The sequence below is a fragment of the Marmota flaviventris genome, chromosome 3, assembly GCF_047511675.1.
Source record: "Marmota flaviventris isolate mMarFla1 chromosome 3, mMarFla1.hap1, whole genome shotgun sequence".
Lineage (NCBI taxonomy): Eukaryota > Metazoa > Chordata > Mammalia > Rodentia > Sciuridae > Marmota > Marmota flaviventris.
The window spans coordinates 4,845,549-4,872,508 of NC_092500.1; the positions used below are offsets into that span (position 1 = coordinate 4,845,549).

The 26,960-nt window shown below is 65.3% G+C and overlaps 1 protein-coding gene across 3 annotated transcripts; it reads right to left on the reverse strand.

Moving 5' to 3' along the window:
* On the reverse strand, positions 1-26,960 carry Prr5 (proline rich 5). Of its 3 annotated transcripts, none has more exons than XM_027954567.2 (8): positions 26,699-26,960; positions 16,802-16,882; positions 11,067-11,115; positions 9,940-9,997; positions 6,136-6,227; positions 5,684-5,824; positions 4,167-4,302; positions 1-3,206 (listed from the first exon to the last, which is right to left on the reverse strand). In XM_027954567.2, exons 1-8 carry the CDS (start codon positions 26,833-26,835, stop codon positions 2,740-2,742), a joined length of 1,161 nt encoding a protein of 386 aa, XP_027810368.2. In that variant the 5' UTR covers positions 26,836-26,960; the 3' UTR covers positions 1-2,739. The 3 variants fall into 3 exon arrangements, with proteins under 3 accessions (XP_027810368.2, XP_071465501.1, XP_027810370.2); XM_071609400.1 differs by lacking the exon at positions 26,699-26,960 and adding an exon at positions 20,851-20,870; XM_027954569.3 differs by lacking the exons at positions 16,802-16,882; positions 26,699-26,960 and adding an exon at positions 11,214-12,385.

The following is a 26,960-nucleotide window of genomic DNA, read 5'->3' on the forward strand; positions in this document are numbered from 1 at the left end:
TGTAGTTGTGACTGGCTCATTTTACTTAGTATAATGTCCTTAAGATTCATCCAATTTTAGTATAATCAGGATTTCCTTCTTTTTTCAGACTAAATAATATTCCATTGTATGGACAAACCACCTTCTGTTTAACCACTCAGCTGTCGATGGGCGCGGGGTTCTCTGTCTTTGACTCTAGAAGGATGCTACGAACCTGGATATAAACACCTATGGGCCTTGATTCAATTCCTTTGGGTGCACTCCCAGAATCTGTCCCCGCTCCCTTCCACGGAACCCAGGGTGCTTACCCACCGAGCGACACACACCCACAGCCCACTTCACATTCTGTTTTGAGACAGGGTGTTGCAGAGTTGCTGAGGCTGGCCTTGAACTTGTGAACTTCCAGCCTGAGCCTCCCGAGTGCTGGGATCACAGGCGTGCACCTCTGGGCCAGATGTTCTTTAATCAGAAGTCAGACATGATTCTCATGGTTGAATGGGAAGTCACAGATGGGCCTCCGCGTCCTGAACTTGCTCTTTGGGGTTTCTGGTGGACATTTCCCACAGGCTCCCCACCCCCCCGTCCCCACGCACTGGAGCAGATGTCCACTCTCAGAAGGGGGCTTGTAGGCAAGGCCCACCTGGCTCCCTAAGCCACCTCCCCAGTGGCCCCTGCCACAATGGGGACAAGTCTCCTGTGACCTGGGTGGGTTACTGGTCCCCATGACCCTCCTCCAGCTCTCAGGGTGGGCCTAGAAGGCCACCACCCCAAGTGCAGTGGACTGAGTCCCCAATCCTGTCTTGAAGCCCTGCCCTGGGCGGAGATGGGCCTTCAGAAGGAAGGAAGCCGAAATGGGGTCGAAGGTGGAGGGGGTGGCCCACAGGAGCACAGCGCCCCCTGCTGTGGGAAGGGGCGTCCCCGGGGGCCGCATGCGCTGTCAAGGAGGCTCTCAGCAGGACTTTTCATTTTAGACAATTTTTGGTGCATCTGTCCCCAAGGCTACAGGGTGGCTGGTGGCATCCCAGGGCTGCTCATGGGGACCCCCAGCACGTGGCTGAAATGAGGTGGGGCAGATGGGGCAGGGGCTCCCGAGGCCCCAGCAGCACCCACACCACAGAGGACACAGGAGGAGTTCCTGGGACCCCGTCCTGAGGCAGAGCAAACAGCCCGCTGGCCGCGCCCAGGTGACGCTCATGGCTCCCGGCACCAGCCCACCCGCCGTCCCACTCCTTGGCAAGCCGGGGACGTCAGGGACCTCCCAGGGCTGGGACACGGTGGGAGAGGGACAGAGGTGCCTCCTGGGGCTGGAGGCGGACTGTGGTGGGTGGCCGGGACCCCCACGCCCCACCTAGCTCCAGTCTCTTCCAAGGCCAGAGGGGACCACAGCGAGGGGTGCAGGTGCTGCTGCTGGACTCGGGGGCTCTCCGTCCTGTGATCCCCTTCTGTCTCTGAAACTCAGTGTGGCACACTGGAGAGAGGACGTGGGGACATGGGCACCTGGTGTAGGGATCAGAGACGGGCGACCCCAGGCTGGGTGGGGGACAGGGTGATTGGGCTTAGCTGGGGACCTCGGCTGCGCAGAGGGCTCCTCAGGGTTAGGCCTGGGGCCCCACTGCACCTGCTCCCAGAGCCCTGGGGTCAGCACCTGCCCCTATCACTGACGACAACGTGGAGGCCACCTGGGCCAGCAGTCTGGAGAGCCCCAGCAGCCCCACCCTGGGCCAGGGGACCAGGGTTTCTACGAGATGTTCCAGCAGACCCTGTGACCTGGGCACCCCCTGTCCCACCACTTGGCTACCCTGCCCTGGGCTGTCCCTCCCCACCCGCAGCAGAAAGTCACTCCCGGGAGCTCTGAAGGGTGCCAGGGTGGACGAGGTGCAGAACGGCCCCCACCAACCTCTGGCCCTCGATAGGGCCCACTCGGAGTGACTGCCCAGTCAGGCCCTGCACCACCCCCAGCTCTCCCTCGGGGCAGGAAGTGGCCCCTTCCCAGCTGCTGCCAGCAGGGAGACCTGGCCACCTGAGGCCTTGAGGAAAACCTGCTGGGACGGTGGGGCAGGGACAGCTAGTCCCTCCCAGGCCAGGCGGCCTTCAGCAGGCCACCCCATGCTCGGCCAGGGGCACGGAGAGGAGCTGCGGGACCTCCTCCCAGGCTTCAGCTCCACGCCAGCTCACGCCCAGGGCCAGGTCGGGCTGGACTCCCTTACACAGGGCATGACCTACACCCAGGCCCTGCTCCCGGATGTCCCGGGCTGTCCAGCAGGATGGGACAGAGACTGGAACTGGATGGATGGGGCCACAGGCCAGGAGTGCCCTGCAGGGGGGGAGGGCTGGGGACCAGGAGCCTGGGGGGGCAGAGGGGGCAGAGAGGAGCCCGGGGTGGGCAGAGAGGAGCCGAGTGGCAGACAAGTTTATTCCTCCCCTCCCTGTCCGGCAGCCACCCAGGGGGCCTGGCGGTGGCCCCAGCGTGTGGGCAGGGTGGGTCTGCTGCACCCTGGCACTCAGGACTTCTGCCGCACCAGATTCACATTCTCAGTGGGCGGGGCAGGTGGGAGGGGCAGCCACCGTGTCCTCCCTGGGCAAGGCCGGCTGGGCACCTGGGTGGTGCCCACTGGGACGCCCCAGTGGACCTGGCAGAGCGGCAGGAAGGCTTTTCCGCAGACTGGGGGATAAAGTGACTGAGGCAGTGACAAGGTCGAAAGGGGCTAGTGAGGCTGGGGCGGAAAGTCTCTCACGTCCCGCGGACGCGCAGCGCTGGCCTCACACCACGCTCTGCCGGCCCCCCGCCCCCTCGAAGCCGGACACCCCCGAGCCGCCGCCCCGGCCAAAGTCAATGAAAATCCCTTCGGAGTCGGAGTCCGCGGACTCCAGTGTCTGGTCCACCAGGGTCTCGGGGCTGGAGGAGGGTGGAGAGCTGCGGGCAGGGCCCTGTGCCGGCGGCTGGGCAGGGGGGTACAGTCTGCTGGCGCAGGGCCCCAAGTGGGGCGTCGGGGAGGCCCTGAAGGTGCCCGCGGGGCCCTGGCCAGGGGAGCCGGCGAAGCCCTGGGGCTCGGGGCAGGACGTCATCTCCGACACCGAGTGCCTGCGGATGCCCGCGCCGGCGGCTGCCGCGCCCTCTGCCTCGTGCTCGGCCACAGGGTTCAGCAGCGGCGTGTTGTAGCTCTTGGAGCGCACCACGGGGTTCTTGGCCAGGACGTCCCCGGAGCGGGAGCGCAGCAGGCGCTTCTCTGGAGGGAGACACAGGGTTTCAGGCCTACTGACCCCTGGCCTTTGCCCCCAGCACCTGGACCCCACATGCTCCAGGCCCTTCTGCTGGGCAGACGCAGTCACAGGGTGGCTGGAGCTGTGACGAGGGCCCTGCCAGGGGGTCGGGCTGTTTGGAGCTGGGGAAAGCCTGTCACAGATGGCCGCTGCGGACCACTGTGTGCTGGGCAGCAGCTGGATGGGGCGAGGGCAAAGGGGGACAACTTGGCCTTCTGTGCAGAAGGCGGGCAGGGGAGGGCAGGTCTCATCCTGCCGTCCCCTCGTGACCACCAGGTGCAGGGCTGAGTGGTCCAGGGCCTTGCCTGGACACGGAGGCTGAAGGACCCTCCTCAGCGGGGCTGGGGTCCCCCTGTCCAGGCCCCACCCCAGCAGTGCCTAGTTCTGTCTCTGCCTGAGTGAGATGCAGCGGCCCTGGGCATGGGGCTGCCATTCCAGATGTGAGGGGAGTCCCAAGTGGCCCTTGTACCACTACTGTCCCCTCGGCCCAGGACCCTCGGCCCAGGACGCTCGCCACCCGTCAGCCCAGAGTCTCTGTGGGGACTCACTGGTCTCCCTTTCCCGCTGGACCAGAGCCCATGAGGGTGGGGCCGGGCCATGGACTGAACGGACCAGGGCAGCACGGTGGCCGGCTCCTGCTGCCCGCCAGGTGGCCCCAGCTCCCCTCCCCCCACCAAATACCTGCCCAGGGCTCGCCCAGCACCAGGCACGTGCTCTGGGCTGACGCCTGGCGGCCTCCCATCCCGACAGCATGGGGGGGCCCTGGGGCTCTGCGGGGATCCCTGCCCCTGCCTGGTGCCACTCCCACCCCCGGGTCTCTGTGTGTCCCTGTCCCGCACGGCAGGGCTGTGGCCCTGGACTTCCTGTCTGTCCACAGGAGAACTCGGGCAGTGGTCACCCCAGCCCAGGGCCCAGGTGACCCCTACCCAGAATGCAGGAGTGGGAGGAGGGGCCCTCGCTGGAGAAGAGGCCACAGGTGCCCAGGTACGGCGACACCACCTTCTGGATCAGCACCTCCAGACGCAGGTAGTCCTCCGTGACGCCCCTGGGCTCGTGCACCCCCTGCAAGAGCGTGAAGGTCACACGGGGACAGGCAGTGAGCATGTGACGCCCATGTGGGGACGATGACCCAGCCTCTGCCTGGAGGGTGGCGGGGGACGTCCTGCGGGTTCACACCGTTCTGCTTCCCGTCCTGTGGGCCCTGCTGCCCCGCCCGGCACAGGCAGCGAGTGGACACACTCAGACCCCATCCCCGGGGCCCCAGGGAAGCTGTGATCCTGGGGGCTCAGGGACACACAGCAGAGGCCCTCCACACGTGCTGGTCAGCAGCTGTGACCTCAGACCCACCCAAGGCTTGAAACAGCAGGGGCCAGGTTCAGTTGGGGACCAAGACAAGGCCGGTGACAAGTTCAGCAAGAGACTAGGACAAGGTCCTGAAGGTGAGGGGAGAGGCGGCAGGTGGGGTGAGGCAGAGGCCTGTGGGAGGGGTGGCCCTGGGGGAGGTGGGGACCATCTGAGGGCTGCAGGAGGCATGGCGGCCACCTGGGGGCAGCGCCGCACAGGCCATGGCCACTTCCCTCCCTGGAGTTCTCTGGGGAGAGACCCTGGGGCATCTACAGCCCAGCCCCGAGCTGCCTGCTGCTCACAGCACCACAGAAGGTGGCCTTCCAACTCTCCCTGCGGCCCTCACACCTGCCCTGCGGGGCCTGACCCCTTTCTCCATCACAGAGATGAGGAACAGGCCCAGAGAAGTCCTGGAAGCTCCCAGCCTAGCCAGACCTGACAGCTAGAAGTGCCACCCACGGTGGGCATCCAGCTTGGCAGCCAGGACAATCTCAGGCCTGCGGCCCAGCACCACTCTTGACCCTACCAACCTCACCTTCCAGCCCCTGCCTCGCTCTAGAATCTGGACAGCTCCCTTCTGCCCCCAGGCCGACCGACAGACCCTAACTTTAAAGGGACTCCATGCGCCCTGGGGGTTGAGAACAAGGAGCAGGGGTTGGCAGCCCAAGACCAGTGTGAGGCCAGGCTCGCGGGCGAGGCTCTTTCCCTGCCTGTAAGATGGGCTGGCGGTGCCTGCTGCCTCCCGTGGTGATGGCAGGCCGTGGGGAGCGCCAGCGTGCAAGAGGCACCCAGCTGCCTGGCGCCGCCCTCTGGACAGGTGTCCCGCCCTGCTGTGGGCCAGGCCGTGCTGGCTGGTGAGCTCCAACGGAAGGACGCTGAGGTCCCTGCCCGTGTGTGGGCCCCCAGCACAGGAGGTAAGGACAGCGTCCGCCCAGGAGGTCAGCCCTGGCCCACTCCCTCCCGGGCACCTGCAGCCCCTCCTGGCCTCGTCGGTCCCTCCCTTACAGATTCCCTCTCCCCAGTCACGGGTCCAGAACCCTGGCCTTCAGCTCCACCTCTGGTGCCCCCAGGCCTGTGCCCGCCAGGCCCCGCCACCCACCTGCAGTACCAGAAGCATCTGCACAATGGCGGGCGGCACGCGGGCATGGGCACGGGCCAGTGCGCCCTCCAGCTTCACGCTGAGAGTGACGGTGTTCCGGAACAGCAGCAGCGCCAGCTGGCGCACCGACGGCTCCTTGCCCTGCGGACAGGGCGCTGCACCCATCTGCCCGCCAAGAGGGCTCCACCCCGCCCACCCCGGGTTACGGGAACGGGCCACTGACCCTCAGGGCCCCTGTACCTCCTGTCCCCCCAGATGACCCCTCCCACAGAGCCCAGGGCCCTCCCGGCTCCCCTGGCAGGGACAGTCCAGCACTCGGGGCCAGGTGCCTGCTGCTCAGCTCTGCAGGGCTCGGAGGGGCCTCCTGATCTGCGTCTCACGGGCCGATCCCGAGAAGCGCAGGAAGGCCAGGGCAGGAGCGCGTCACCACCCTGTCCCACGTGGCCGGGCACCTGCACTGGGTAGAAGATGGCCTGCAGCGTGGGCAGCACGTCACTGAAGAAGAAGTCCCAGGTCTCTGCCAGGGAGTCCAGCAGCTTCTGTCCTGTGGGCACAAGGAGCTGTCACTGCCTGCCCTGGACAGATGACGCCAGTGGATCCTTCTGCCCATCCAGCGCGAGGAGCCGAGGGCCCAAGCCAAGCCCTAGAGGTGCCTGCCCAGGTGACATTGCCTGCCCTCTGTGCTCAGCCTGCCGCCAACAAAACAGGGGCATGACAGGCCAGAGCCAGTGGGACCCCATGAGACTAAGCCCAGGCGCTCAGCACACAGTCCAGTGCCAGGCGGCCAGTCCTGTGTCCGCCACACAGGTGTGCCCGCAGGAGCTGCAGCTCAGTCTCCCCACCCCCGCAAGACCCTGCCAGGTGGGTGAGGAGTCGTCCTCCTGCCTGCTGAACGCGTGCGCACAGCCAGGCCCGATGCCGGACATCAGGATCCATGAATGGCAGGGAGCTGGGCCAGGAAGACACTGGACAAGGGTGGGCGTGACCTCCATGGTCAGTGACCTGGGCTGCAGTGTCAGGTCTCCCCCCAGGGCCTGGCCACGCTGCCTGTCTGCTTGTGAAGCCAGAAAGCCCACTTCACCAGGGGAGCGTGCCCAGGTCAGCAGGAGGTGACATCCACGCCAGGTTTAGGAAGTAGCTGCCAAAGAGGGGGGCGTTCTTGGTACAAGAACACCCAAAGCAGGTGTGTGTGAGCAGGCATTCCCGCAAGCTCTGTGGGCATTTTGCTGGCCTGGGGCAGAGTGGCACTGTCCGGCGGGTGGGTGGCTCTCCAGGAACAGGGCAGCTGAGGTGCCCAAGCTGGCTCTGGGCGCCTACAGAAGACACAGCTTGCAGGGCGCTGGCCTCTGGGCCTGGACTCAGCAGAGAGCTGGGCCCGGGGCTGCGGGGTGCAGGAAGGAGCAGGCCCCAGCATGTGTCCCCTGCCCCTGCCGCCTGGTGGCTCTGTGTGTGGGTCTAAGTGAAGGGGGGCAAGCCCCTGAACGTGGCCAGCCTGCCTCCCAGGCCACACTGCCAGGCTGCCCAGCTCTGGGTTTCCATGGGAACGCGGTGGCCAGCCAAGGGCCTTCGTCCGGCTCGCCTTACTTTCCTGGGGCCTTGTACCCTCACCCCAAACCCCCAGGACCGGGTAGGTGCAGGGCACCAGGGGCAGCCCCGTGAGCAGGCCCTGCCTCCCGTGTGGCTGCCCGCTGCTCTCTGGGAGGCCAGCTCTCACCTCCTGGGTGGCCCGTACCTGGCTGCCAGGGCCAGGCGGCCAGCAGGGAGGCGGGGATGGGCGGATGCCTGCTCTGCAGCAGAACTCTGCCCACACACAAAGTCCCTCAGTTCCCTGTGTCGCGCAGGAAGAAAGGCTGCTCAGTCCCCGGGGCTGGCCGTGGGGCAGCCCTGGGCGCCGGCCAGGCCAGTGTTCCGCTGAGCTCAGGCCATTCTCCAGCCCACGGGGCGGAAACGCTGCGGAAAGCAGACGTTGTAGAACACAGAACCCAGGCCCCGGCCAGGCCGCAGGCCGACAGCCCAGGAGGGGAGCCTGGTCCTGGGCCAGGATCCCACTGGGGGCTGCCGCTGAGTGGGGCACCTGGGGGCTGTGGGGCGGTCAGGGGCTGCTCTGCACCTGGCTGTGTGGCCCAGGGAAGTTCCTCAGCAGCCCTCAGTGGTGCCCTCTGTGCAGCGGGCTGAAGAACACCCCATGGGGTCGCCGGGGACAGGCAGCTCGGCGTCTGCTCTGGCATGACACCTCAGGGCCGGGCTGACCACTGACCCCGGGCCCCAGGACCCGAGGTCAGCAGTGCAGGGAGGGCTGTTGGGCCCAGGGGCAGCCAGGCTCCACGGGGGCTGTCACCCGGGTAGGTCCTTCCTCAGCTCAAGGGTGCTGAGAGCCATCGTGCAGCCCAGGGACAGGAGTGAACCTGGCCGGTCCAGCTCAGGGCCCCCAGCCACACCCTGGAGACCACAGGGATGATGAAGGCCAGAGGGCAGTGACCAAGGCCACATGGGAGAGCAGCAGGACGCAGGGACGCCTGGCGGGGTGTGGCCAGAGCCCAGGAGCACGGCCAAGGATGCGGGGCTGCTGGTGGCGCCCGGTGGGCACAAGGCCTCCCAGGACTCCTGCTGGAGAGCCTGGGCCTTGGCCACCTCCCATCCCGGGAAGCAGCCCTTGGCCTCCACCTCTCCTCTCTTTCCTTGTCCAGGAAGGCCCTGCTTGGCTGCCGTCCAGGGCCTGCTGGAGGCTAGAGAAGGGCTGCCCCGTCCCTGCTGGCCTCCTCCTGCACAGCCCGGCTGGGGCCTGGCCGGCGGCCACTCCTCTGGGGAAACCCGGGCAGGAGCAGGACAGGGCGGCAGGGCAGATGTCCTCCTAAACTCGCCACACGTGAGGCCCTTAGAGGCCGACCGCTCCGTGCAGCCCTGCCAAAGGACAGCGACCTTCCTTCCCCAGGCCACCTCCCCCTTACGTCAACCACACTGGACCCCCACCAACTTTCCGCGTCTCTGTCCCCAGCTGTGAGTTTCTGCAGGGCAGGCCCTGCATCCCTCCACCTCCAGGTCCCCAGAGACCTCCAGGGCTGACATGCAGGGAGCACCCAGGAGGAGCCCTGGGGAGCTGGTCCACCCTACAGCGCTAGAGGGGGCACCCAGACTGGGCAGGACGTGGTGTGCCTGTGGGACCTGGGAGCTGACAGCCAGGTGGTGACTCCCAGCCCAGAACTCGCTGCTGTCCCCGGTGCCCAGGGAGGTTGGACACGGCCTCCTAGGCTGCCCTGTCAATTCCGTCAGCCACCAAGTGCCCGCTGGGAGGCCTGGAGGACACAGGAGGTGGGGACCGAGCTCCGCCAGGCCACACGGAGCCTCCCTGCTCTGAGGCGCCCTGGCTGTCCCGGCTGGGCTTGCCCCGTGCTCCCAGCTCAGCCCACAGACGCTGCCTGCTCAGGAAGCCGCCCGACCCCCCGGGGCCAGGGCTGAGCTGCGAGTCTGCTGGGCTGGCAGGTGTGCGGGGCGCGCCTGGCAGAGCGGAGACTGGTGTCGCAGGTGCTCCGCAAGTCCCCGGAGCCTGAGCCAGCACCCGGGCGAGCAGGACTCTGCAGGGGGCTCTTCCCGCCGCTGCCCTGCCCCATGCCACACCTGCCGAAGGGCGCTGGCACCTGGGCTACTGCCTGAGGCCCTTGGATGCCAGAGGTCAAGGCCACAGCCTCCTGCCAGGCCAGAAAGAGAGGCCACTGGGACTGCCACCACTCCTCTCGCAGTGTGGCCACAGACAGCCTATCACCACTGCACTGTCCCCATTTGGGAACAAGGACCTGAAGTCTTCACAAGGTGGAATGAGCTTTGAGAAAGCTCATCTGACTGCCCTCGCGACGCTCAGTCCACAGCTCCTGGCCCTGTCCCTGTCCCTTCAGCTTCTGTCTGAGCCAGCTCCCCTCCAGCCGCCAAGTCCCCACGCAGTTCCTCCCAGGACCCAGGACAGGCTCTACCCGGCAGCAAGTCCCCAAGGGCAGTGAGGAGAGGCAGGGCCTTCCCTGGCGGCCAGGTCCTCCTAGCTGCGTGTGTGAGGGAGGGACGCTCTCCCTGAGGTCCGCTGCCTGAGGCCACTCTGTCCCCCAAGCCCTCTGACCAGAGCACGACTCCTCCGGCCCAGAGCCCTGGGGACCAGGCAGAGCCCAGCAGGCCATGACCCGGGCGTGCACTCGGGCCAGGCCACTGTCCCATGGTCCCAGCAGGCAAGCCGCAGGCAGGTAGGTCCCTGCTGTGGGGCCACCACTCACCCTCGTAGAAGCGGATCTTGTCCCGGAGGATCACCATGCCCTGAGTCAGCAGCTGGTTCTGGAAGCAAGCAGAGGGTCGTCACTGCCGCGGTGTGCCCTGGGGTGACCAGGCCCACGAGACCTCACAGGCCACCAACAAGCAGCTGGGCCTCAGGGGCAGCGACTGCCCAGGGCCCACCACCCACCATGCAGAGCCTGCACCTCAGGCTGTCACGAGGCAGGAGGTGGCGGCAGGGACGCCCTCCAACACGCGGGCTGTGCGCACCCCTTCCTGACGCCTGGCTCCTGGCCACACACGGGGGACCCAGGCACAAGGCAGGTGGCTCGGCCAAGAGCGAGGTCTCTATGCACCTTCCCAGAGCCGAGGCGGGGACGGCCCAGCCCACCGTGATGCTGCTTGCGTCCCTACGAGGAGCAGTGTCCCCAGAAGGAGATGGAGCACGGCTCATGGGGACAGCGAGGACTTCAAAACCAGGGGCTGGGCTGGGCCACTGCTCCTGAGGCCGGGAGATGGCTCTACCTCGTGGTGACGTCAGCAGGACTCTGCCGACACGCCAGCACCCCGGATCTGTGCTTGTCTCCGTGAACAGCGAGGGATAGCCCCGGGACAAACCCCGTGAGGCTGCCACATGATAACTTTAAAAAGCCCTAAGACCCTGTGAGCTGGACCACTGCCTGTCCTGGGCTGGTGCCTTGCCGGGCCTGTGTGGGGGCCTGGAGGGGCCCTGGGCACCCACACCACCTGGCTGAGCTCAGAGCACCGTCCCATGCCCTTGGCCCTCCTGGCTGCGTGATCTCGGGTCAGTGCAGCCACCTCTTGAGCCTCTGGCTCCTGAGGGCTCAGGCCTGCGGCTGCACAGGTGGCCCAAATACCACATCTGGGGTCCTGCACTGGTCGCTGGGTGGGGGTGGACAATCACCAGCACCAAGTCCTCTTGGTGCCAGGGACGTCACTAAGACTCACCTGCGTCTTTCTTAAGCACCACAACACCCCACACTGGCTAGATGGGGACACCAAGCCACGCGAGGCAAGTCCTCGCACTCCCCTCGCAGGCTGCGGTGCAGCTGGAGCCACACCCAGCAACAGCAGGTGACCCCGTCCTCCCTGGCCAGCAAGTGCCACCCACCTGCAGGTACTCCGTGAAGAAGGGCCCGAGCTCCGTCTTCAGCAGCTGCCTGTGGGCGGGAGGGCAGACGAGGGTGAGCAGGAGACCACACGGGGGACCAGAGAGGGGGGCTGGGGGCCGAGGCCATCCGGGCAGCAGGAGACCGACCTGTAGCTCATAGCGTGAGGGTGGGCGCGTGGGCCGCCAGCTCGGCAGGCCTGGGCCTGCTGCGTGTTCCAGGCTCCCGGGATCCCTGTGCGTCAAGCACGCCGCCCGAGCAGCCTCACAGAGGGGCGCTGTAGGGTCCCCAGGACAGCGAGGACCCATCTCCCTCGCTGCCTCAAGCAGACATGCAGCAGGGCTGGGCCCCCACCACCCGGCTCAGGGCCCTCTGCAGTGCCCAGGCCCCGGAGCTGACAGCCTGCATCTCCCGAGCGTCCTCTCCTTTACTCCAGAGCAGCTCGCTCAGTCTTCAGGGACCCACGGCAGGTGCTGACCAGGGTCCCCTTTTTGCAGGAGAGGCAGAAGCTCAGAGAGGTCAAGAGTCTGGTCCAAGGCCACACTGCACACGGCAGCATTAGGATCTGACATTTGTCTTTCACTTGATGCTGACAACCTCTCCCGTCGAGCGCCTCCAGGGCCTGAATGACATCACTGCACCCACCACAGGCTGAGAACACGGGCACCAGCTCATCCTCACCAATAGTCTTTTATGTTCTGAGCCAAACTGATCAGAAACTGCAATTTAAAAAGCTGCTTTAGAGAAACTTTTAGACCAATCCTGAGCTGGGCACAGTGGCACCCGCCAGGAATCCCAGCGACGCAGGAGGCCGAGGCAAGAGGACCGCAAGTTCCAGGCAGCCACGGGCGATTAACAGAACCCTGTCTCAAAGTAAACAGGGCGGGGGCTCAGTGGAAGAGCAGCCCGGGCTCCATCTCCAGCACCAAAAATAAACAAATAAACAACATAAGCCGGTTCTGAATCCCAGGCCCCATTCTGCACGGTGCTGACATGTGAGTTCCACTAACCAGGGCTTAGCTGCCTCCAGTCCCAACAGCTCAGTCCAAGTTTCCGTTCCCTTGGCATTAGCTGAGCAACTACATAAAGCACAGCGGCTCCGCCAGTTCCCAGGCACCGATCACATGCAGATGACGGATGCACCTCATGATCAGTGACCAGCAATGTCACTTCTTTCAGAGTCACTGGTTGGTCCCCGAGCCTCCAGCATCCAGCTCGAGCCCAGACAGTGAAGGGTGCAGCTGGGCTGTCCACTCGGCTGCCTGTGGTGAACCCAGGTGGTGTTTACAAAACGGGCAAGAGAAAGAGGGGTCAGCCAAGAAGGTGCAGCAGGCACGAGGTTCCCGCCTCACGGGGGGGGAGGGGGGGGTGAAGTTCCCCAGACTCACTGCCAGTTGAGGGCGCGGTGGAAGCACACCTCACCCACCACCCGCATCCTGGCCCACCCAGGCGTGCTGGGAACTCCCCTCAGCCACAGCCGAGCAACACCTGCACAAAGCCCGCTTCAAACCCAGCGAGGAGCAGCTCGCGCTGCGCATGTGCTGACCCCACGTTCACCGTGAAGGGCAGGGTCGCCTGTGGCTTTCGCACCGCGGTCAGGTCAAAACCCGTGCGCTGAGTCACCGGCAGTAGGGATGGTCTGTCAGCGAAGGGGACGGTGCTGGGTGGGGACGGCCGCTCAAACTACACTGAGAACATTTTTCATTTAAATTATTTTAAAAACTTTGAGACAGGGTCTTGCTGAGTTGCCCAGACAGCCTCAAACCTCAATCCTCCTGTCTCAGCCTCCAGAGGCATGTCACCACACCCAGCTTGGTAAGTCCCGTGGTCCTGTTTTTATAACCAAGAAATAAAATGCTCAACGTTCCTGATGCTATATTACATTGTCCTAAACAAATATTCACTTTTACTTTGGGGGCTGGGGATTGAACCCAGGGGTGCTCTGCCACTGAGCTGTATCTCCAGCCCTTTTTATTTTTTAAGGCAAGGCCTAAATTGCTGAGTCTGCCCTTGAACTTGGGATCCTCCTGCCTCGGCCTTCCTAGTTGCTGGGATTTTTCTTGTTGCTCGATACGTCTAGAACTAACAGTACGAGCTCCTAATATCTGACGAAAGTATTTAAGACCACAGAAGAGTCGTCGACTTCGACATGGCTTACCAAGGCCACTCTGCAGTGTCTACACACGGACACCTCTAGGGTCTGCCCTGCTCAGCAGAAAGAGGAACCGCTGGGTTTTTCAAGAGCAACACCTGGAAGAAAAAGCCCCAGAGACTTGCTTCTGCAGGAGGCCACTCTTCCTGCTGTGGCCCGGGCCCTTAGGTGGGTGACAAAGCCAACTGTCCCTGCCTCTGATCAGCTGTGGCACTTGGGGTTGGGTGGGGCAGGCGGCCATGAACTTATCCTTCCCTGTAAAGAAGGTGGTCCTCGGGCCCTGAAAGGCCCTGGGGCAGCTCCCCATCCCGGGCAGCTGTGAGCTGGAGCCCGGCTTCCTCCACCAGCCCTGGGCCCTGAGACCTCAGCGGAGCCCAGAGAGCTCCGGGCCGGGCCGGAACCAGCACACCAGCCACTGAGATGAAGTGGCTTCCACATCCTGGCCACTGGGTTGTCACAGGCTTGGGGTTCAGACAGCACCAGCATGGGTTGGGGGGGGACAGTGCTGTTCCCACAGCTGAGCTGGGCCAGTCACGGGCCTCGGCTCACAGCCCGACAGCTGGAAGGGCACCCCGACTCAGGGACAGGAAGCCATGGGTCAGCTGGTGGCGGCCCTGGGCCTGGCCTCACCCTGGCCAAGCTTCTCTTAGCAGGCTCAAGGCCAGCGTCCCCCTGCACAACTGTGAAATCAGCGGTGGTAGAACTGAGGGGCCCAAGTCCACATGGCGGCAACAGTGCCCGATGACCCTTCCCGGCCAGCTCTTGCCCAGCAGTCCTCCTCCCTCTCCCTGTCCCTCAAGAGAACCAGCTGGCTCTCCAAGGACCAAGCTGTGACCCCATCCCCATGTCCAGGCCGTCTGTCTCAAGGTCACCACACCTGAGGGCCACGCTGGGTGGCAGGAAAGGGGCACCACCCTGAGGAAGCCCGCCTGTGGGAGATGGGCACGGGGCGGGCTGCAGCGAACCTCAGGCCCCAGAGGAGGGGCCGCCCTCTGGGCAGAGCCAGGAGCCCACAGAGGGCAGCGCCAGGCCACAGCACCTTGGGCTGGTGCCCGGCTGGAGCCAGGAGGAAGGAGGGCGTCTTGGAGAACAAGGCGGCCGAGTGCCCGCCACACTGCTCGCAGCCCACGGCAGACAGCAGCAGCCTCCAGGACGCAGAGGGGGGCTGCCTGGGACAGAGGCCCGGGGGCATTCTGCAGGGACAAGACAGGCTCGAGGACGACGTGCAGCACTGAGCAGGAGGGCCATCGAGCACCGGGAAGGGGGCCAGTGGGCGTGACCCACTGTGGCAGGACAGGCCGGGCGCCCATCGGGCACGACTACAGCCAGCAAGAGCTGTCCCCAGACCTCCTCCAGCTGTCCACCTCTGCACCTCTAAGGAAGGCGGCCAAGGCGGGGACGGGGAGACACGGCCAGGCAACAGGACTTCCTCAAGACCAAAAGGTCCTCTGGGCTTCAAAAGACCATAGGTCAGTGGAAGGACAGGCAGGCGGAGAGAGCCGTGCAGCAGGGTCTAGGCCACGTGCAGAGACCCCAAGTCACAGCGGGAGGGTGTGACCAGGCTCTCCCACAACAGCACCCAAGAAGGGCTCGGCGTGGTCAGCGTCAGGGGACCACCCAAGGCCACCACTCCACTGCACACCGCGGGCAACCCTGGACTCGGCAGAGTGGGCTGACTCACCCACTGTCAAGTGCACCCTTTAAAGTCGCTCTAGCGTCCACGCGCATGCCACCACGCCCTCCCAGAGCACATCCATCACCAGAAGAGCCCCGCCCCCCGCGCTCACTGCCCGCCCTGCCCCAGCCTCTCTGGAGCCGCTGGGTTGCACGGGCGGGGCCGCCTCCCTCGGCCCAGCGCTTTGAAGGCTCATGCCAGCTAGAGCGTGTCAGGCTTCATGTCCATTCACCGGGAGATGGACACAGCTGTCCCTGCCCCTGGCTGCCATGATGCTGCTGCCCACGTCTGTGCACAGGATCTGGTGGGACCCGTGGCCTCGTCTCTCCCAGTCAGTGTCCAGGACTGGAGCTGCGGGGTCCCGTGGGAACTGCTGGGTTCCCACGTCCACCACCGGCCTCCCGCTGGGTGGTCTCCCAGCCCAGGTGTGTGGGCACTCGCCACATGGGCAGGATGATGGGGTCACCGGAGGTGCACCTGGAACGTCGACTTTCAGAAGCGGCACCGGCACACCCGCGTGCGCACACATGGGGGCAGCAGGGGTGAGCAAGGTGCCTGCCCGGCCCTGCCCTGCCCAAGCTGGGCCCCGCGAGGGACGCCCCTCAGGGAGCAGCTCCCCTCCACAGCCCCAGCCAGACACACAGGACCAAAGCTAATCATCCACTTGGATTCCGCCCCTAACCAGACCCACTTGATCCAAGGTGGGCACGTGGTCAGGGGGAGCTGGTCCAGGGGGCAGTTCTGAAGGACCCCAGGCCCCAAGTCCCAGCTCACTAGCTCTGTGACTGTGAGCAAGCCACTCAAGGGCCCCATGCCTCAGTCTCCCCATCTTCCAAATGAGACAGTAAGGCCCAGGGCTGCAGTGCCAAGTGGGCGAGAGGACAGATGGGCACTCTGGGCGCAGGGTGGTGCCCGGCGAAACTCCCGCGAAAGACCTGTCACCGTTACTGAAGGGCTCCTGACACTCCATCTCCACCTGGCTAAGACCAACGTTCCCCAGACTGCAGTGGTCTCTCCTGTGTCGGGGCAGGCAGTGGCCAGGTGACCGCCATGGCCCGGGGCCGTGGGGAGGTGGCCGGGGCGGGGCTCTGGCAGCACTCCGCTTGGCATTCCGAGGTCTCCCTGCCCGTTGCTTCAGCACCAGGAGGCTCTCAAGGCCTGTTACACACCCGTTCCCCGAGCAGACGCAGGTAAGAAAAGCGGGGAGCCGGGGGCCCGCTGAGCCACAAGAGCAGAACCCCACAAGGGCCAGGGAGACCGGAGTTTCTGTTCTCCACGTGATGCCATCTTCCCTCCCTGGGCTCAGCCGACCCTTGTCACAGGTACCTGCTCACCGGTCCTTACCCTTCCCTCTCACCTCGGGTGACTAGGGGAAGCTTCCCTGACTCTTTTTCCATATATGCTTTTCACATGGGGACAGGGCAGCATGGGTCAGGGCTGTGTGACCCTGGGCGAGTAGCTCGACCCCTCTGAGCTCTGGCTTCCTCTGCCAAAGGCTTCCACCTGTAGCTGCCTGCTTCACAGTGGTGCCCTGAGGGTGCTCCCACCCTCGTTCCCTGCTCGTCACAGGAAATGAGAGGAGTGCTGGGCTGCATTGCTTTTCCTCTGGTCATTAGGCAGGTGGGTCCTTCCGCTCTGACAGAATAAAGGCCCTCCGTGATGTGACGCTCCACACTGGCAGGGAAGGGCGTCATCTCATGCCACTGTCCACGTTCCACCCGCTTCCCCGGAAGGATGTCCCGGGAGGGGTGGAGGCGCGGGCCCCCGGCCCAGAGGCTGGCTGAGGTCACAGGGGTCCAGGTCCTGGCCGTGGCCGCTGCCCACTCAGGCCTCGCCGTCTCACCAATGCGCAGTGCAGCAGGAGCTCGCTGTCCCCACCCACCAGGCCCCAGGAGGTGGTGGACACTCACCGGACACCTTCGTTGAGGCTGAAGAGCTCCTGGTCGGGCAGCCCCCTGCGCTGGAAGACGGCAATCACCCCGTTGTGGATGCTGTGGCCGGGGAGAGAGGAGGGTCACCACCCAGAGGCCCCTGTCCCCCCCTTTCCTGCTCAGCTCCTCAAGAGCAGGGAGAGGGCAGGGACGGGCAGGGCTGGCTGGTCCCTCAGGGCCCTGTGCACACCCAGATTTCAGCCCTGGCCTCCGTGGAGCGAAGGCCTGTGTCAGGGGCCTCCTGGTCACCTCTGCAGGACGCTTGGGCACCCTGCACCCGCCACGGCCAAGCCTCGGCCAGCTCCACCCCCTCCCCAGCCTCCCCGTTGGGCTGGAAATGGGTGGGGAACACGCTGCTGGCCTCTCCTGCCCCCACTGTCCACGTCCCACTGACCAGCCTGCTCAGGGTCTGTTGCCTTGGGTCCGTCTCCACCTCCACCCACCCCCTACCCCTCGTGACCCTGGCTCCCCAGCCCACCAGGGCCAGCTTCCAGGTGGCCCCAGCCAGTGCGGTCAGCAGAGCCCTGAGGGCTTCAGCCCCAGCTTGTTAAAGCAGGGTCCATGGGTGCCCCCTCTGAAGTCGGAGGGGACTCTGGTGACCACTCGGCTCTTGCTGAGGTGGTGGCTTGGGCTCTGCCCACTGGTCGGATGCAGACCCTCAGTGGAGCCCGTGGGCCCCAGCCTCTGGCGCCCATGCTCGCTGCACCTGGCCACAGGCTCTGCACAGAGCCGGCCGCCTCGCCTGCCCGCACCAGCCGGTGTGCGCCAGGTTCCCCGGGATTCCGCCTTCCTCCAGACCTGACCCTCAGGAAGGAGGCCCTGCTCCTGACCGTGCCTCTCTGGCTCAGAGGAGCCCGGAACGTGCTCAGCCGAGTCGTGCTCGACTCCCCTGCAGAGTCCAGTCCCTCGGGAAGCCTGCCTGCATCCTCCTCCGGCCACCCTGTCTTGGCCAGCTGCTCCCTGGCCAAGGCCCCGTGTGACATTCCTGCGCCCCAGACCCAGGCCCCCCGGGCTCATGCCCCACAAAGCACAGGGCCCCCAGGCTGGGCCATGTCTCTGGGTCTAGTTGTCCACCACCTCCAGGAAGCTCTCCTGCCCTGCCCAACACCACTCACAGGACAGTGTCCCGCCAGCACCCCGCTAGTCATGCCACCAGAGTCCCCAGTGGGGAGCAGTCCAGGGCTGGGGGCCCACGGCTTTCTAGGGCTTTCTAGCGGGGGCTGGCTGTCACTGAAGCTCAGTACCAGAGCAGCTGCCACACTGACACTCCTCGGCCTGGAGGGACAGCTGGCCACACCTGCCACCCACAGCAGGAAGGGGGGGGGCGCTCCTGGTGTCCTTTCATTAACCCTTTCCTGGGACTGGCTGCCCACTCTGCAGATGAGGAAACCGAGGCCAGAGAGGCTGAGTCCCACGCCAGACGACGCAGAGCTAGCAACCTGGTGACCCGTGTCACACGCTCCACCTAGCCAGGGTCCCTGGATGGAGCCAGGTCTGGGTAGGGTTTCCGTCCCCAGACCTCACGTCCCGGCATGCCAAGGGGCTCCACAACTGGTGCCAGGCCAGAGGCCAAGGCCCGCCCTGCTAGGAGTTACCGCTGGCCAAGACCAGCTGGACACGTGCCCCTGGCCTTGTTGCCGACCACCTAGGCTGACGCCCCCTTTGTGTGTCTGCCCCCCAGCCCCTGCCCTGTCTGTGGGAGGGATCACCAGGGCCCGCCGGCTGCAGCAAGGGTGTGAGGCCCCCCAGGGCGGGGCCAGGTCCTGTGTGCAGACATGGACTGAATCCCAGGGAAGGTCTGGCGGGTCCCAGAGGGCAGCTGCCACCCCGGAATCCCCAGGGCAGGAAGCTCTCCGCCTGCCCAGGGAGGGGAGGAGCTCAGGGCTGTGGCAGGTGGCAGCACTGCTGGCCGTCCCTGGGCCCTGAATGGCAGCTCAGGGAGGGCTCCGGCCCGAGGTTGTCCTTGGGGCCTGGGGCACGGCCCCTCTGCTGTGCATCGCGGTCCCCTTGCTGGGACTCAAGCCAGGCCAAGGCCAGGCCAGGGGAGAAGGGGCCTGAAGACACCAGTGTGGGAGGACCCGGGGCCAGCTGGGCGCAGGTGGCCTGTGCTGCCCCACTGTCTTCAGGGACCCACCCCGATGGCCTGTCCCTCCTCCTCCCTAGGACACCTCTGGAGGAACCCGGCCTGCTCTGGTCCCCAGCCCAGAGGTAACTGGACAAGGTCCTCCCTCCTGCCTAAGGGCCCGCCCCTGCTGTTCCCTGTCCCTGGAGGGTCACCTCCCTGCGCTCAGGGCCAGGGCCCTCCTCTCTGGCGCTGTGTGGGCAGCTAGCCGGGCAGTGGCCTTCCTGGGGAAGAAGGTGGCTGCCTGGCTCTCAGCACCCCCACCTGAGGGGGACCCAGGAGGGGTGAGTGTCCAAAGCCCTTGAACCCCTGCCACAGGCCTCCAGGGCTGCGGGCCGTGCCCCCGAGGCTCTGCTGTCCCTGTCCCCTCACCCCGACCCCACAGCGGACCCCGCACCTCCTGCAGCCCCCTGCACGGCCAGGTCAGGCCTGGGTCTGAATCTCGGCTGTGTGCCTGGCCAGGCCACCTAAGTCCTGTGCCTGGCATCCCCTCTACATGGTGGGCGGGGTGTGCAGTGCCTGCCCACGGGGCGTGGTCCTAGGCGTATGCCACAGGGAGGAGAGCGTGTCCACACCTGCCTGGACCATGGATGGGTGGTCTTCTGCCTCCTCCTACTAACCACCAGCGGGCGGCGGGGACCGCTAGGCTCCAGGTCATAGAAGAAAACAGGCCAAGGGGCTTGTCCCAGTGCCACCATCGATACCCAGCAAAGCCAGAACTGAGATGGGACGGTCCCCACCCCGCAGGCTGCGCCTCCCCAGGCCTCACCTGGACCCTTGGGGTGTGCGGGTTAGACCCCCTCCCTCTCCAGCTCCACGTTCTCCCCACAGTCCCAGTTGGGTAAACAAAACAACCTTCTGTGCCACTCGGAGGGAGAGGAAGGGTGGGGAGTGCCGGAGGTCCTCATGTGACTCGTCATCCCCCCAAAATAGAAGTGAAACCCCAGCTGTCCAGCCAGGGCCTCCTAGACCAGAGCTGGGCAGGGCCAGCCCAGGCATCTGCAGATGTTCTGGTGGAAACCCAAGGACCCCAGGGACTCCTGGTGGGCCAGAGGGGGAGCCCCTCACCCAGCAGGGAGAAGGTCCCTCCTGGCCCCATGTCCCCCCCCAGGGCAGCTTCCCATAGGCGAGGAGGGTGGCCCAGTCCCAGGGCTGGGGCCCCCACGTCTTGACTGCATGCGGTGGGCACAGGTGAGAAACCAGGATTGAGTGTCACCCCCTACGGCTGGATGGAGGGCCCGTGGGCGCGGGAGAGGCTCCTGCTGAAGAGGGAGGTGGGGTCCCAGGGGGCCCATGCTGGGGATCCTGGCTGCCCCCCAGGAGGCAGGGTCCCATCTCCCCAGGCCCCAGAGGGCTTGGAGAGAAGACGGAGTGTCTGGTAGGGGCCCCTCCTCACTGTACCCCCCAGAGACCAACCTGGCCCCCAGCTGGCGGGCCCCTCCCCCCAGCAGCAATCTGGCCTGGCTCCTCCTAGGACCCACGAGTCACCAGGGTTTTCTGGTGCTGGGGGCAGAGCACAGGGCCGTCCACGTGCTCGGTGAGTACCCTACCACCCAGCGGCACCCCGCCCCGCCAGCCAGGAACACGCGGCACATGAGAGGGCAGGAGTGGGCCCAGCCTGCGAGGGTCCAGGGCCCTTCCCAGGAGGCTCACGGGTCCAGGTGGCAGGCACCTGAGGGCTCCGGCCCACCTGCCACGGACAGACTGGGGCAGAGGTGTGCCCATGTGCTCCCCCTGACTGCCTGCCCACCCTGGGCCACCCCTGCCTCTGGTCCCTCCCCAGTCCCCCACCCTCGGAGGCTGGGTTCTGACTGGCTGTGGCTGGGGAGGGAGAGAAGCTGGGTATGTGGGTGTCCCATGGGTGCTGTAACAAAGGGCCACAAGTGCCGGGCACAATGACACATACCTGTGATCCCAGGGACTTGGGAGGCTGAGGCAAGAGCAAGACCCTCAGCAACTTGGTGGGACCTCGTCTCAAAATAAAAAATAAAAAGGGCTGGGGGTGTGGCTCAGTGGTGAGCACCTGGGGGTGTGGCTAGTGGCAAGCACCGGGGGGTGTGGCTCAGTGGTGAGCACCTGGGGGTGTGGCTCAGAGGTGAGCATCCTTGGGGGTGTGGCTAGTGGCAAGCACCAGGGGGTGTGGCTCAGTGGTGAGCACCTGGGAATGTGGCTCAGTGGTGAGCATCCTTGGGGGTATGGCTCAGAGGTGAGCATCCTTGGGGGTATGGCTCAGAGGTGAGCATCCTTGGGGGTATGGCTCAGAGGTGAGCATCCTTGGGGGTATGGCTCAGTGGTGAGCATCCTTGGGGGTGTGGCTCAGAGGTGAGCATCCTTGGGGGTGTGGCTCAGTGGTAAGCACCCTGGGGGTGTGGCTCAGTGGTGAGCACCCGGGGGTGTGGCTCAGAGGTGAGCATCCTTGGGGGTGTGGCTCAGAGGTGAGCATCCTTGGGGGTGTGGCTCAGTGGTAAGCACCCTGGGGGTGTGGCTCAGTGGTGAGCACCAGGGGGTGTGGCTCAGAGGTGAGCATCCTTGGGGGTGTGGCTCAGTGGTGAGCATCCTTGGGGGTGTGGCTCAGTGGTGAGCACCCGGGGGTGTGGCTCAGAGGTGAGCATCCTTGGGGGTGTGGCTCAGTGGTAAGCACCCTGGGGGTGTGGCTCAGTGGTGAGCACCCGGGGGTGTGGCTCAGTGGTGAGCACCCGGGGGTGTGGCTCAGAGGTGAGCATCCTTGGGGGTGTGGCTCAGTGGTAAGCACCCTGGGGGTGTGGCTCAGTGGTGAGCACCAGGGGGTGTGGCTCAGTGGTGAGCATCCTTGGGGGTGTGGCTCAGTGGTGAGCACCCGGGGGTGTGGCTCAGAGGTGAGCACCCGGGGGTGTGGCTCAGTAGTGGAGCACCCTTGGGGGTGTGGCTCAGTAGTAAGCACCCTTGGGCTTGATCCTTGGTGCCAATAGACAGTAGGTGGGCTGAGTGCCACAAATTTTCTAAAATGCTCCGGATCTGTCCTCGTGGTTCAGAGGCGGCCGACTCGCCTCAGCCTGGCTGGCTCAGCCTCAGGTGGGGTGGGAACCTCAGGCTGGGGCTTCAAGAGGACCCTCCTTGCCTTTTCTACTTCCAGAGCCCGCTGTTCCTTGGCTCCTGGCTCTTTCCTCGTCCTCAAGGCCTCTCTGCTTCTGTCACCCCTTCTCTGACTCTGACCCTGTGGTTACGCAGCGCCTCCCCTGCTAGTCCAGGGCCACCTCCCATCTCAAGACCCTTGACTGAGTGACAGCTGCGAAGTCCCTTCTGCCCCGAGCAACCCCACATCCACAGTGCTGAGAACCAGGCGTGGACACCTTCAGGGGGCCCAGGGCAGCTCTGCCAGCCTCCAGCCCCAGGTCCAGCCTGACTCTGCCAGCCTCAGCCAGCCTGGAAGCCTTGGCCCACATGCCTGCCTCGTAGGACCCTCCTGGGCTGGCGCACGCCCTCATCCCAGAGGCCAGGGAGGCTGAGGTCAGAGCCTCAGCAGCTGAGCACGCGGCTCACCCTCTGCAGCCAGAGAAAGAAAAGAAGGACACGGCCTCCCTCCAGGGCTGCTGGGGGAGGCGTGGGTCGGACCTGGCTGGACACCAGCCCCAGCCTGACCACTCTGTGGACACAGGCGGCCCCTGCACCTCTGTGAGCCTTGTCTGTTCATCTGCAGAATGGGGACATCGAGCTCCACCTTGAGCGCTGTGGGGACAGGGGATGTCACCCATGCCCATGTCCCCAGCACAGGCTGGGGTATGGCTGCTGGATGTGAAATGGGGTATTTGTGACGCTGGAGGATGGGGCCAGTCAGTGCCTGTCCAGGACCAGGGGACAAGACAAGGTCCTGGAGACGCCTGCCTGTGCCCCCCACCCCAGAGCCAGCTGCTAGCTATGGAATACGGCTCTTCCTACCAACACCCACCTCACCTGGCCCCAGCTGGGAACCTGCGTGTCCCTGGAGGATGGCTCTGTCAGACTGGGAACCTGTCCCAGTCCCTTTCCCACTGGGCTTGCTTCCCTATATAGGAGCTGTGAACAGCTGGCCACCCTAGGAGGTGCCCTGGTGGGGTCGTGAGAAGCAAAGCCCTGCCTGCTATACCCTGGGCCTGCCCGGGGCACATCCCTGCCCAGGCCTCCGCTTAGAGCAGGGTGGACACCTGCGCTCCAAGGCCCCAGCCTCTGGGCAGGTCCGGGCTGGCGAGGAGGCGCTCCATGGTGGGTGTGCCTGCAGGTGGGCTTGGGGAGGTCTTCTGTGTGGTCAGCCCCACGGGGGGTTCCCAGACAGAGGTGGGGACACTGTCTAGGCCCTGCCTGAGAAGGCCTGAATACCTGGTGTGTCCCCCTAGAACCTTGGGACCTCCGTGGAGCTCAGGCATCTTCCGGGAGTGTCTCTGGTGCCCCTGGAGGCAGGGGAGAAGCAGGGGCTGGGAGTGCGTCCCTGCCAGGAGACTCAGGCCTGGGTAAGCAGAGGGCACACCTGTGGGTGTGCCTGCAGGCCTGGCCAGAGGGTCACAGGGCTGCCCTGGCACCTCACCAGGCCAACCTCAGGCCCCAGCTCCAGAGGCCTGCACGCCCTTCCCCTCAGGATATACCCAGTGGTCACCCCCAGCACCTCCTGCTCCACTAGGAGGGATCTGAAAACACAGGTGGCCCTTCAGTTCAAGGGCACGACCTTCACAGGACTAGGGGCCCCAAGTGAGCAACAGGCACGTGCAGTGAGCAGGGAGTGGGGCTGCCAGGGTGACGCAGGGTCAGGGCCCTTCAAGGAGATGAAGGACGCCAGGTGGGAGCAGCAGGGACACCTTCAGAACCCTTGCAGACTCCTGTCCTCACCTGGCACCCACACCCCAGAAGTGCCCCAAGGGTGCGCGGCTCAGCCCAGGCCTGGTACAGGCCGGGAAGGGGCCATATCTGCCCATTGAAGCAGTGCAGCAGCCGCAGGAGGTGGCTTCGGTGGGTTCTAGCTCAGCAGCTGGCCTGGACCCCCTCAGTGCCCACTCGCAGGCCCCAGGGGCACAGGCCGCAATGCGGGATCAGGCCCCCGGCGCCATCACCTTCCAGAGCCGGCCTCTCCCTGCTTATGTCCTGACTGCTCCTCAGGCTCCCGCAGGTGGCTCTCTGGTAAGCCTGGGCCAGGCCAGCAGAGGCCAGCAGGGAACGAGGGGAGAGGGAAGGACTGGCGAGGGTGAGGGCATGGGCTCCATCTTCGTGCCAGAGGAGAGGGAGGTGCGGGAGCTGAGGGGTGGCGCCTGTGGTGGCTGCAGCGGGTGGGCCATGCCCCCCCCCCCCCACAGGACCCAGGACCTCAGCCGTGACCGGGAGGTGAGTCCTGGCAGGGTCCTGGCAGATGTGGTGGGTGAGGAGCCTGAGAGGAAGCCAGCCCGGGTCTGGGGTCTGGAGGAGGAGGCCCTGAGGAGAGGCTGGAGGGCTGCGCAGGAGCCTGGAGCCTGCAGAGGCAAAGGACATCGCCCTGGAGCCGCCAGGGGGCACAGCCAGCACACCTCGGTGGACTTCTGCCTCTGCAACTACGACAGAGTTCCTTTGGTTGTTTAAAGCCACAGGCTTGTGGTCATTTATTCCAGCAGCCCCAGGAAAATGATGGCAGTCACAAGACAAGAGGGGGTGCATCTTTGGAAACGAGGAGTCCAAGCTGTCCTGACCCTGCACAAGGGAGCCTGCCAGGAGAGAGGGCAGCAGAAGACGCTCAGGGACCAGGAGGGGACCCCTGGACCTCACTGTGTCCACTTTAGATGGGGAAGGCACTCTGGCCCTGAGCCCAGCGCACACCTGCCCATAGAGGGGAGCAGGGCTTGGGCCCTGCATGTTCCGAGTGGTGCAGGCTGAGAGCCAGGCGAGGGGCAGGGAGAAGCAGGCTGCTCACGGGGCCTGGCACACAGCAGAAGCACAGGTCGCGGTAGGGCCTGCTGCGCACGCAGGACAGGTGGGAGCTGACGGGGCCCCAGGCTGGGAGACATGGGCCGGCAGGAGCCACAGGACAGGGCCACCCAGTGACACACCAGTGGCAGGACTACTCAGGTGACCTCCCTGGGGTCCCAGAACTCACCTGAGACTCAGAGCCCCCAGGGTCACACAGGGTTAGGGAGGGGGTTCCTAAGTCTCCTGAGCAGGGACCCAGCCAGGGCTCCCACTTGGAAACCCCAGGAGGAGACTCAGCCTGGGTGGGAGGGGGCTCACAAAGCTGCTGTCTGTTGTGGAAGGTTCAGGAAGTGACCGACTCCCAAGGAGAACCCTGGATGCTGCCTCGAGGGGGTCTGGGGATAAGTTCTTTTATTATCTTTTTTGGCACTGGGGACTGGACCTGGAGGCACTCTAGCACTGAGCTACATTCCCAGTCCTTGTATTTTTTGAGACAAGATCTTGCTAAGTCACCCAGGCTTGAACCTGTGACCCTCCTGCCTCAGGGACTACAGGCGTGCACCACTGGGGCTGGGCTTGGGTTCCCAGTCAGGAGAACCTTCCACAGCCAAGCACCATGCTGGGGGCATCAGTGCATTTCCATGTTCAGTTCTGACAATAGCTCTGGCAGAGGCCACCATTATTCACCCATTTTATAGATACAGAAATCAGAGGAGCAGAGATGTTAGATGACTTGCTCAAGTCCACACAGCAGGGTTGTGAATTAAAAGTCTGTCTGGCTCCTTCCCCTAAACCCAGGCAAGAACAAGAACTCTCCACCCTCAGTACTGCAGAGGAGGACAGGAACCTTGAGGCCCCAGGAGTCACAGGGCGGGTGAGTCTCCCCAGCAGGAATCCTCCTCCTCCTCTGCTCAAACTGCACCGGGAGGGCTGTGCATTCCCACCAGAGAGAAAGCAGGGCAGCCATGGCCCGGGCCTCAAGCAGCTTGCGACTTAGTAGACAGGCACACAAGTGACCAGGTCCTGCCTAGTGCTCAGACAGGGTCCCAGCTGGCAGTTCCGTGCCCACCAAGGTGCCCATGAAGGGTGGTATTAACAGACTAGACCTGTGTCCAAGTGGCAGCCAGGCTCCGGTGGCTGAACCCACAGTTTGGGTGGAGGAGCATGGCAAATGGCATCCGGAGCACTGCCAGGTGCAGAGGTGGAGCCGGCATCCACAGAACCCCAACGGCCTGCCTCGCCCCCTCAGCCCTTGGTCTCCTTTTGGTGGAAATTCCTATTCCTGAAAGTTGGACGCCAACAGATGGGCTTCGCAAACCCAGCACGCCCCGCACATACAGTGGCGGGAGGGGCTTCCCAGGCCCGCGCTGGGCTGGGGTCGGGCCTGGTGGTGGGGGGAGGGTCTGGCCAGGACTGCCAGGCAGCTGCCGCACCCCTGCTGACAGCTGGGAGCGCAGGGTCCACTGGGGAGTCACCGCCCACCCTCGCCGGACTTTACACGCAGACACAGGAAGTGCGGCGGCTCCCCACCCGGAGCCCCGAGGCTCCCGGGCTCCCCTGCACACACGGAGAACACTTCCTGCCGTCACGCCCACCGGGCGCAGACGTGGAAGCGCCCCGGGCATGGGGCGGCGCGCGGATTCCGCGCCGGCCCGGGCGCTCCGACCAACCCCCGGACCTCGCGGGCCTCGGTCTCCGCTCCGGGAACACGTTGCACTAAACTTCCCTCCGGCCCGCGCAACTCCGGCGGGCGGAGCAAGCTCTCCGCGAACGGCGGAGCGCGGTGCCCGGGCGCGCTCCTCGCTCGCGGCGGCCCGCGGCCAGGCTCCGAGGCCCCCTCCCAGGCGCCGGGACCCGGGAGGGCGCGGCCTTACCTGTTCCAGGTGGCGTTGGCGCAGGCCCGGCGCTGCTGTGTGCCCCGCTCGTCCGCGGCGGCGGCCGCCGTCTCTCTCTTGCCCAGGTCACTGAGGCTGGGCGAACTCATGAACTTCAACCTGCGGAGAGTCCTCATGGTGACCCCGGTGGCCCGCTCAGCGGCCACGCGCGCTCTGCGCCACGCCACGCCGCGGGCCCGGCGCTGCGCCCTCTACAAGGAAACTTGGGCGGGAGCAGGAAGCCGAACGGCCCGGCGGGGTC

Coding starts and splice junctions, on each gene's coding strand:
- Prr5 (XM_027954567.2), bottom strand. CDS start 26,835: ATGAGGACTCTCCGCAGGTTGAAGTTCATGAGTTCGCCCAGCCTCAGT. Junction 6,228..9,939: donor CAAGATCCGCTTCTACGAGG/GTGAGTGGTGGC, acceptor TTGTGCCCACAG/GACAGAAGCTGCTGGACTCC. Junction 3,207..4,166: donor CTCCCACTCCTGCATTCTGG/GTAGGGGTCACC, acceptor GTCTCCCTCCAG/AGAAGCGCCTGCTGCGCTCC.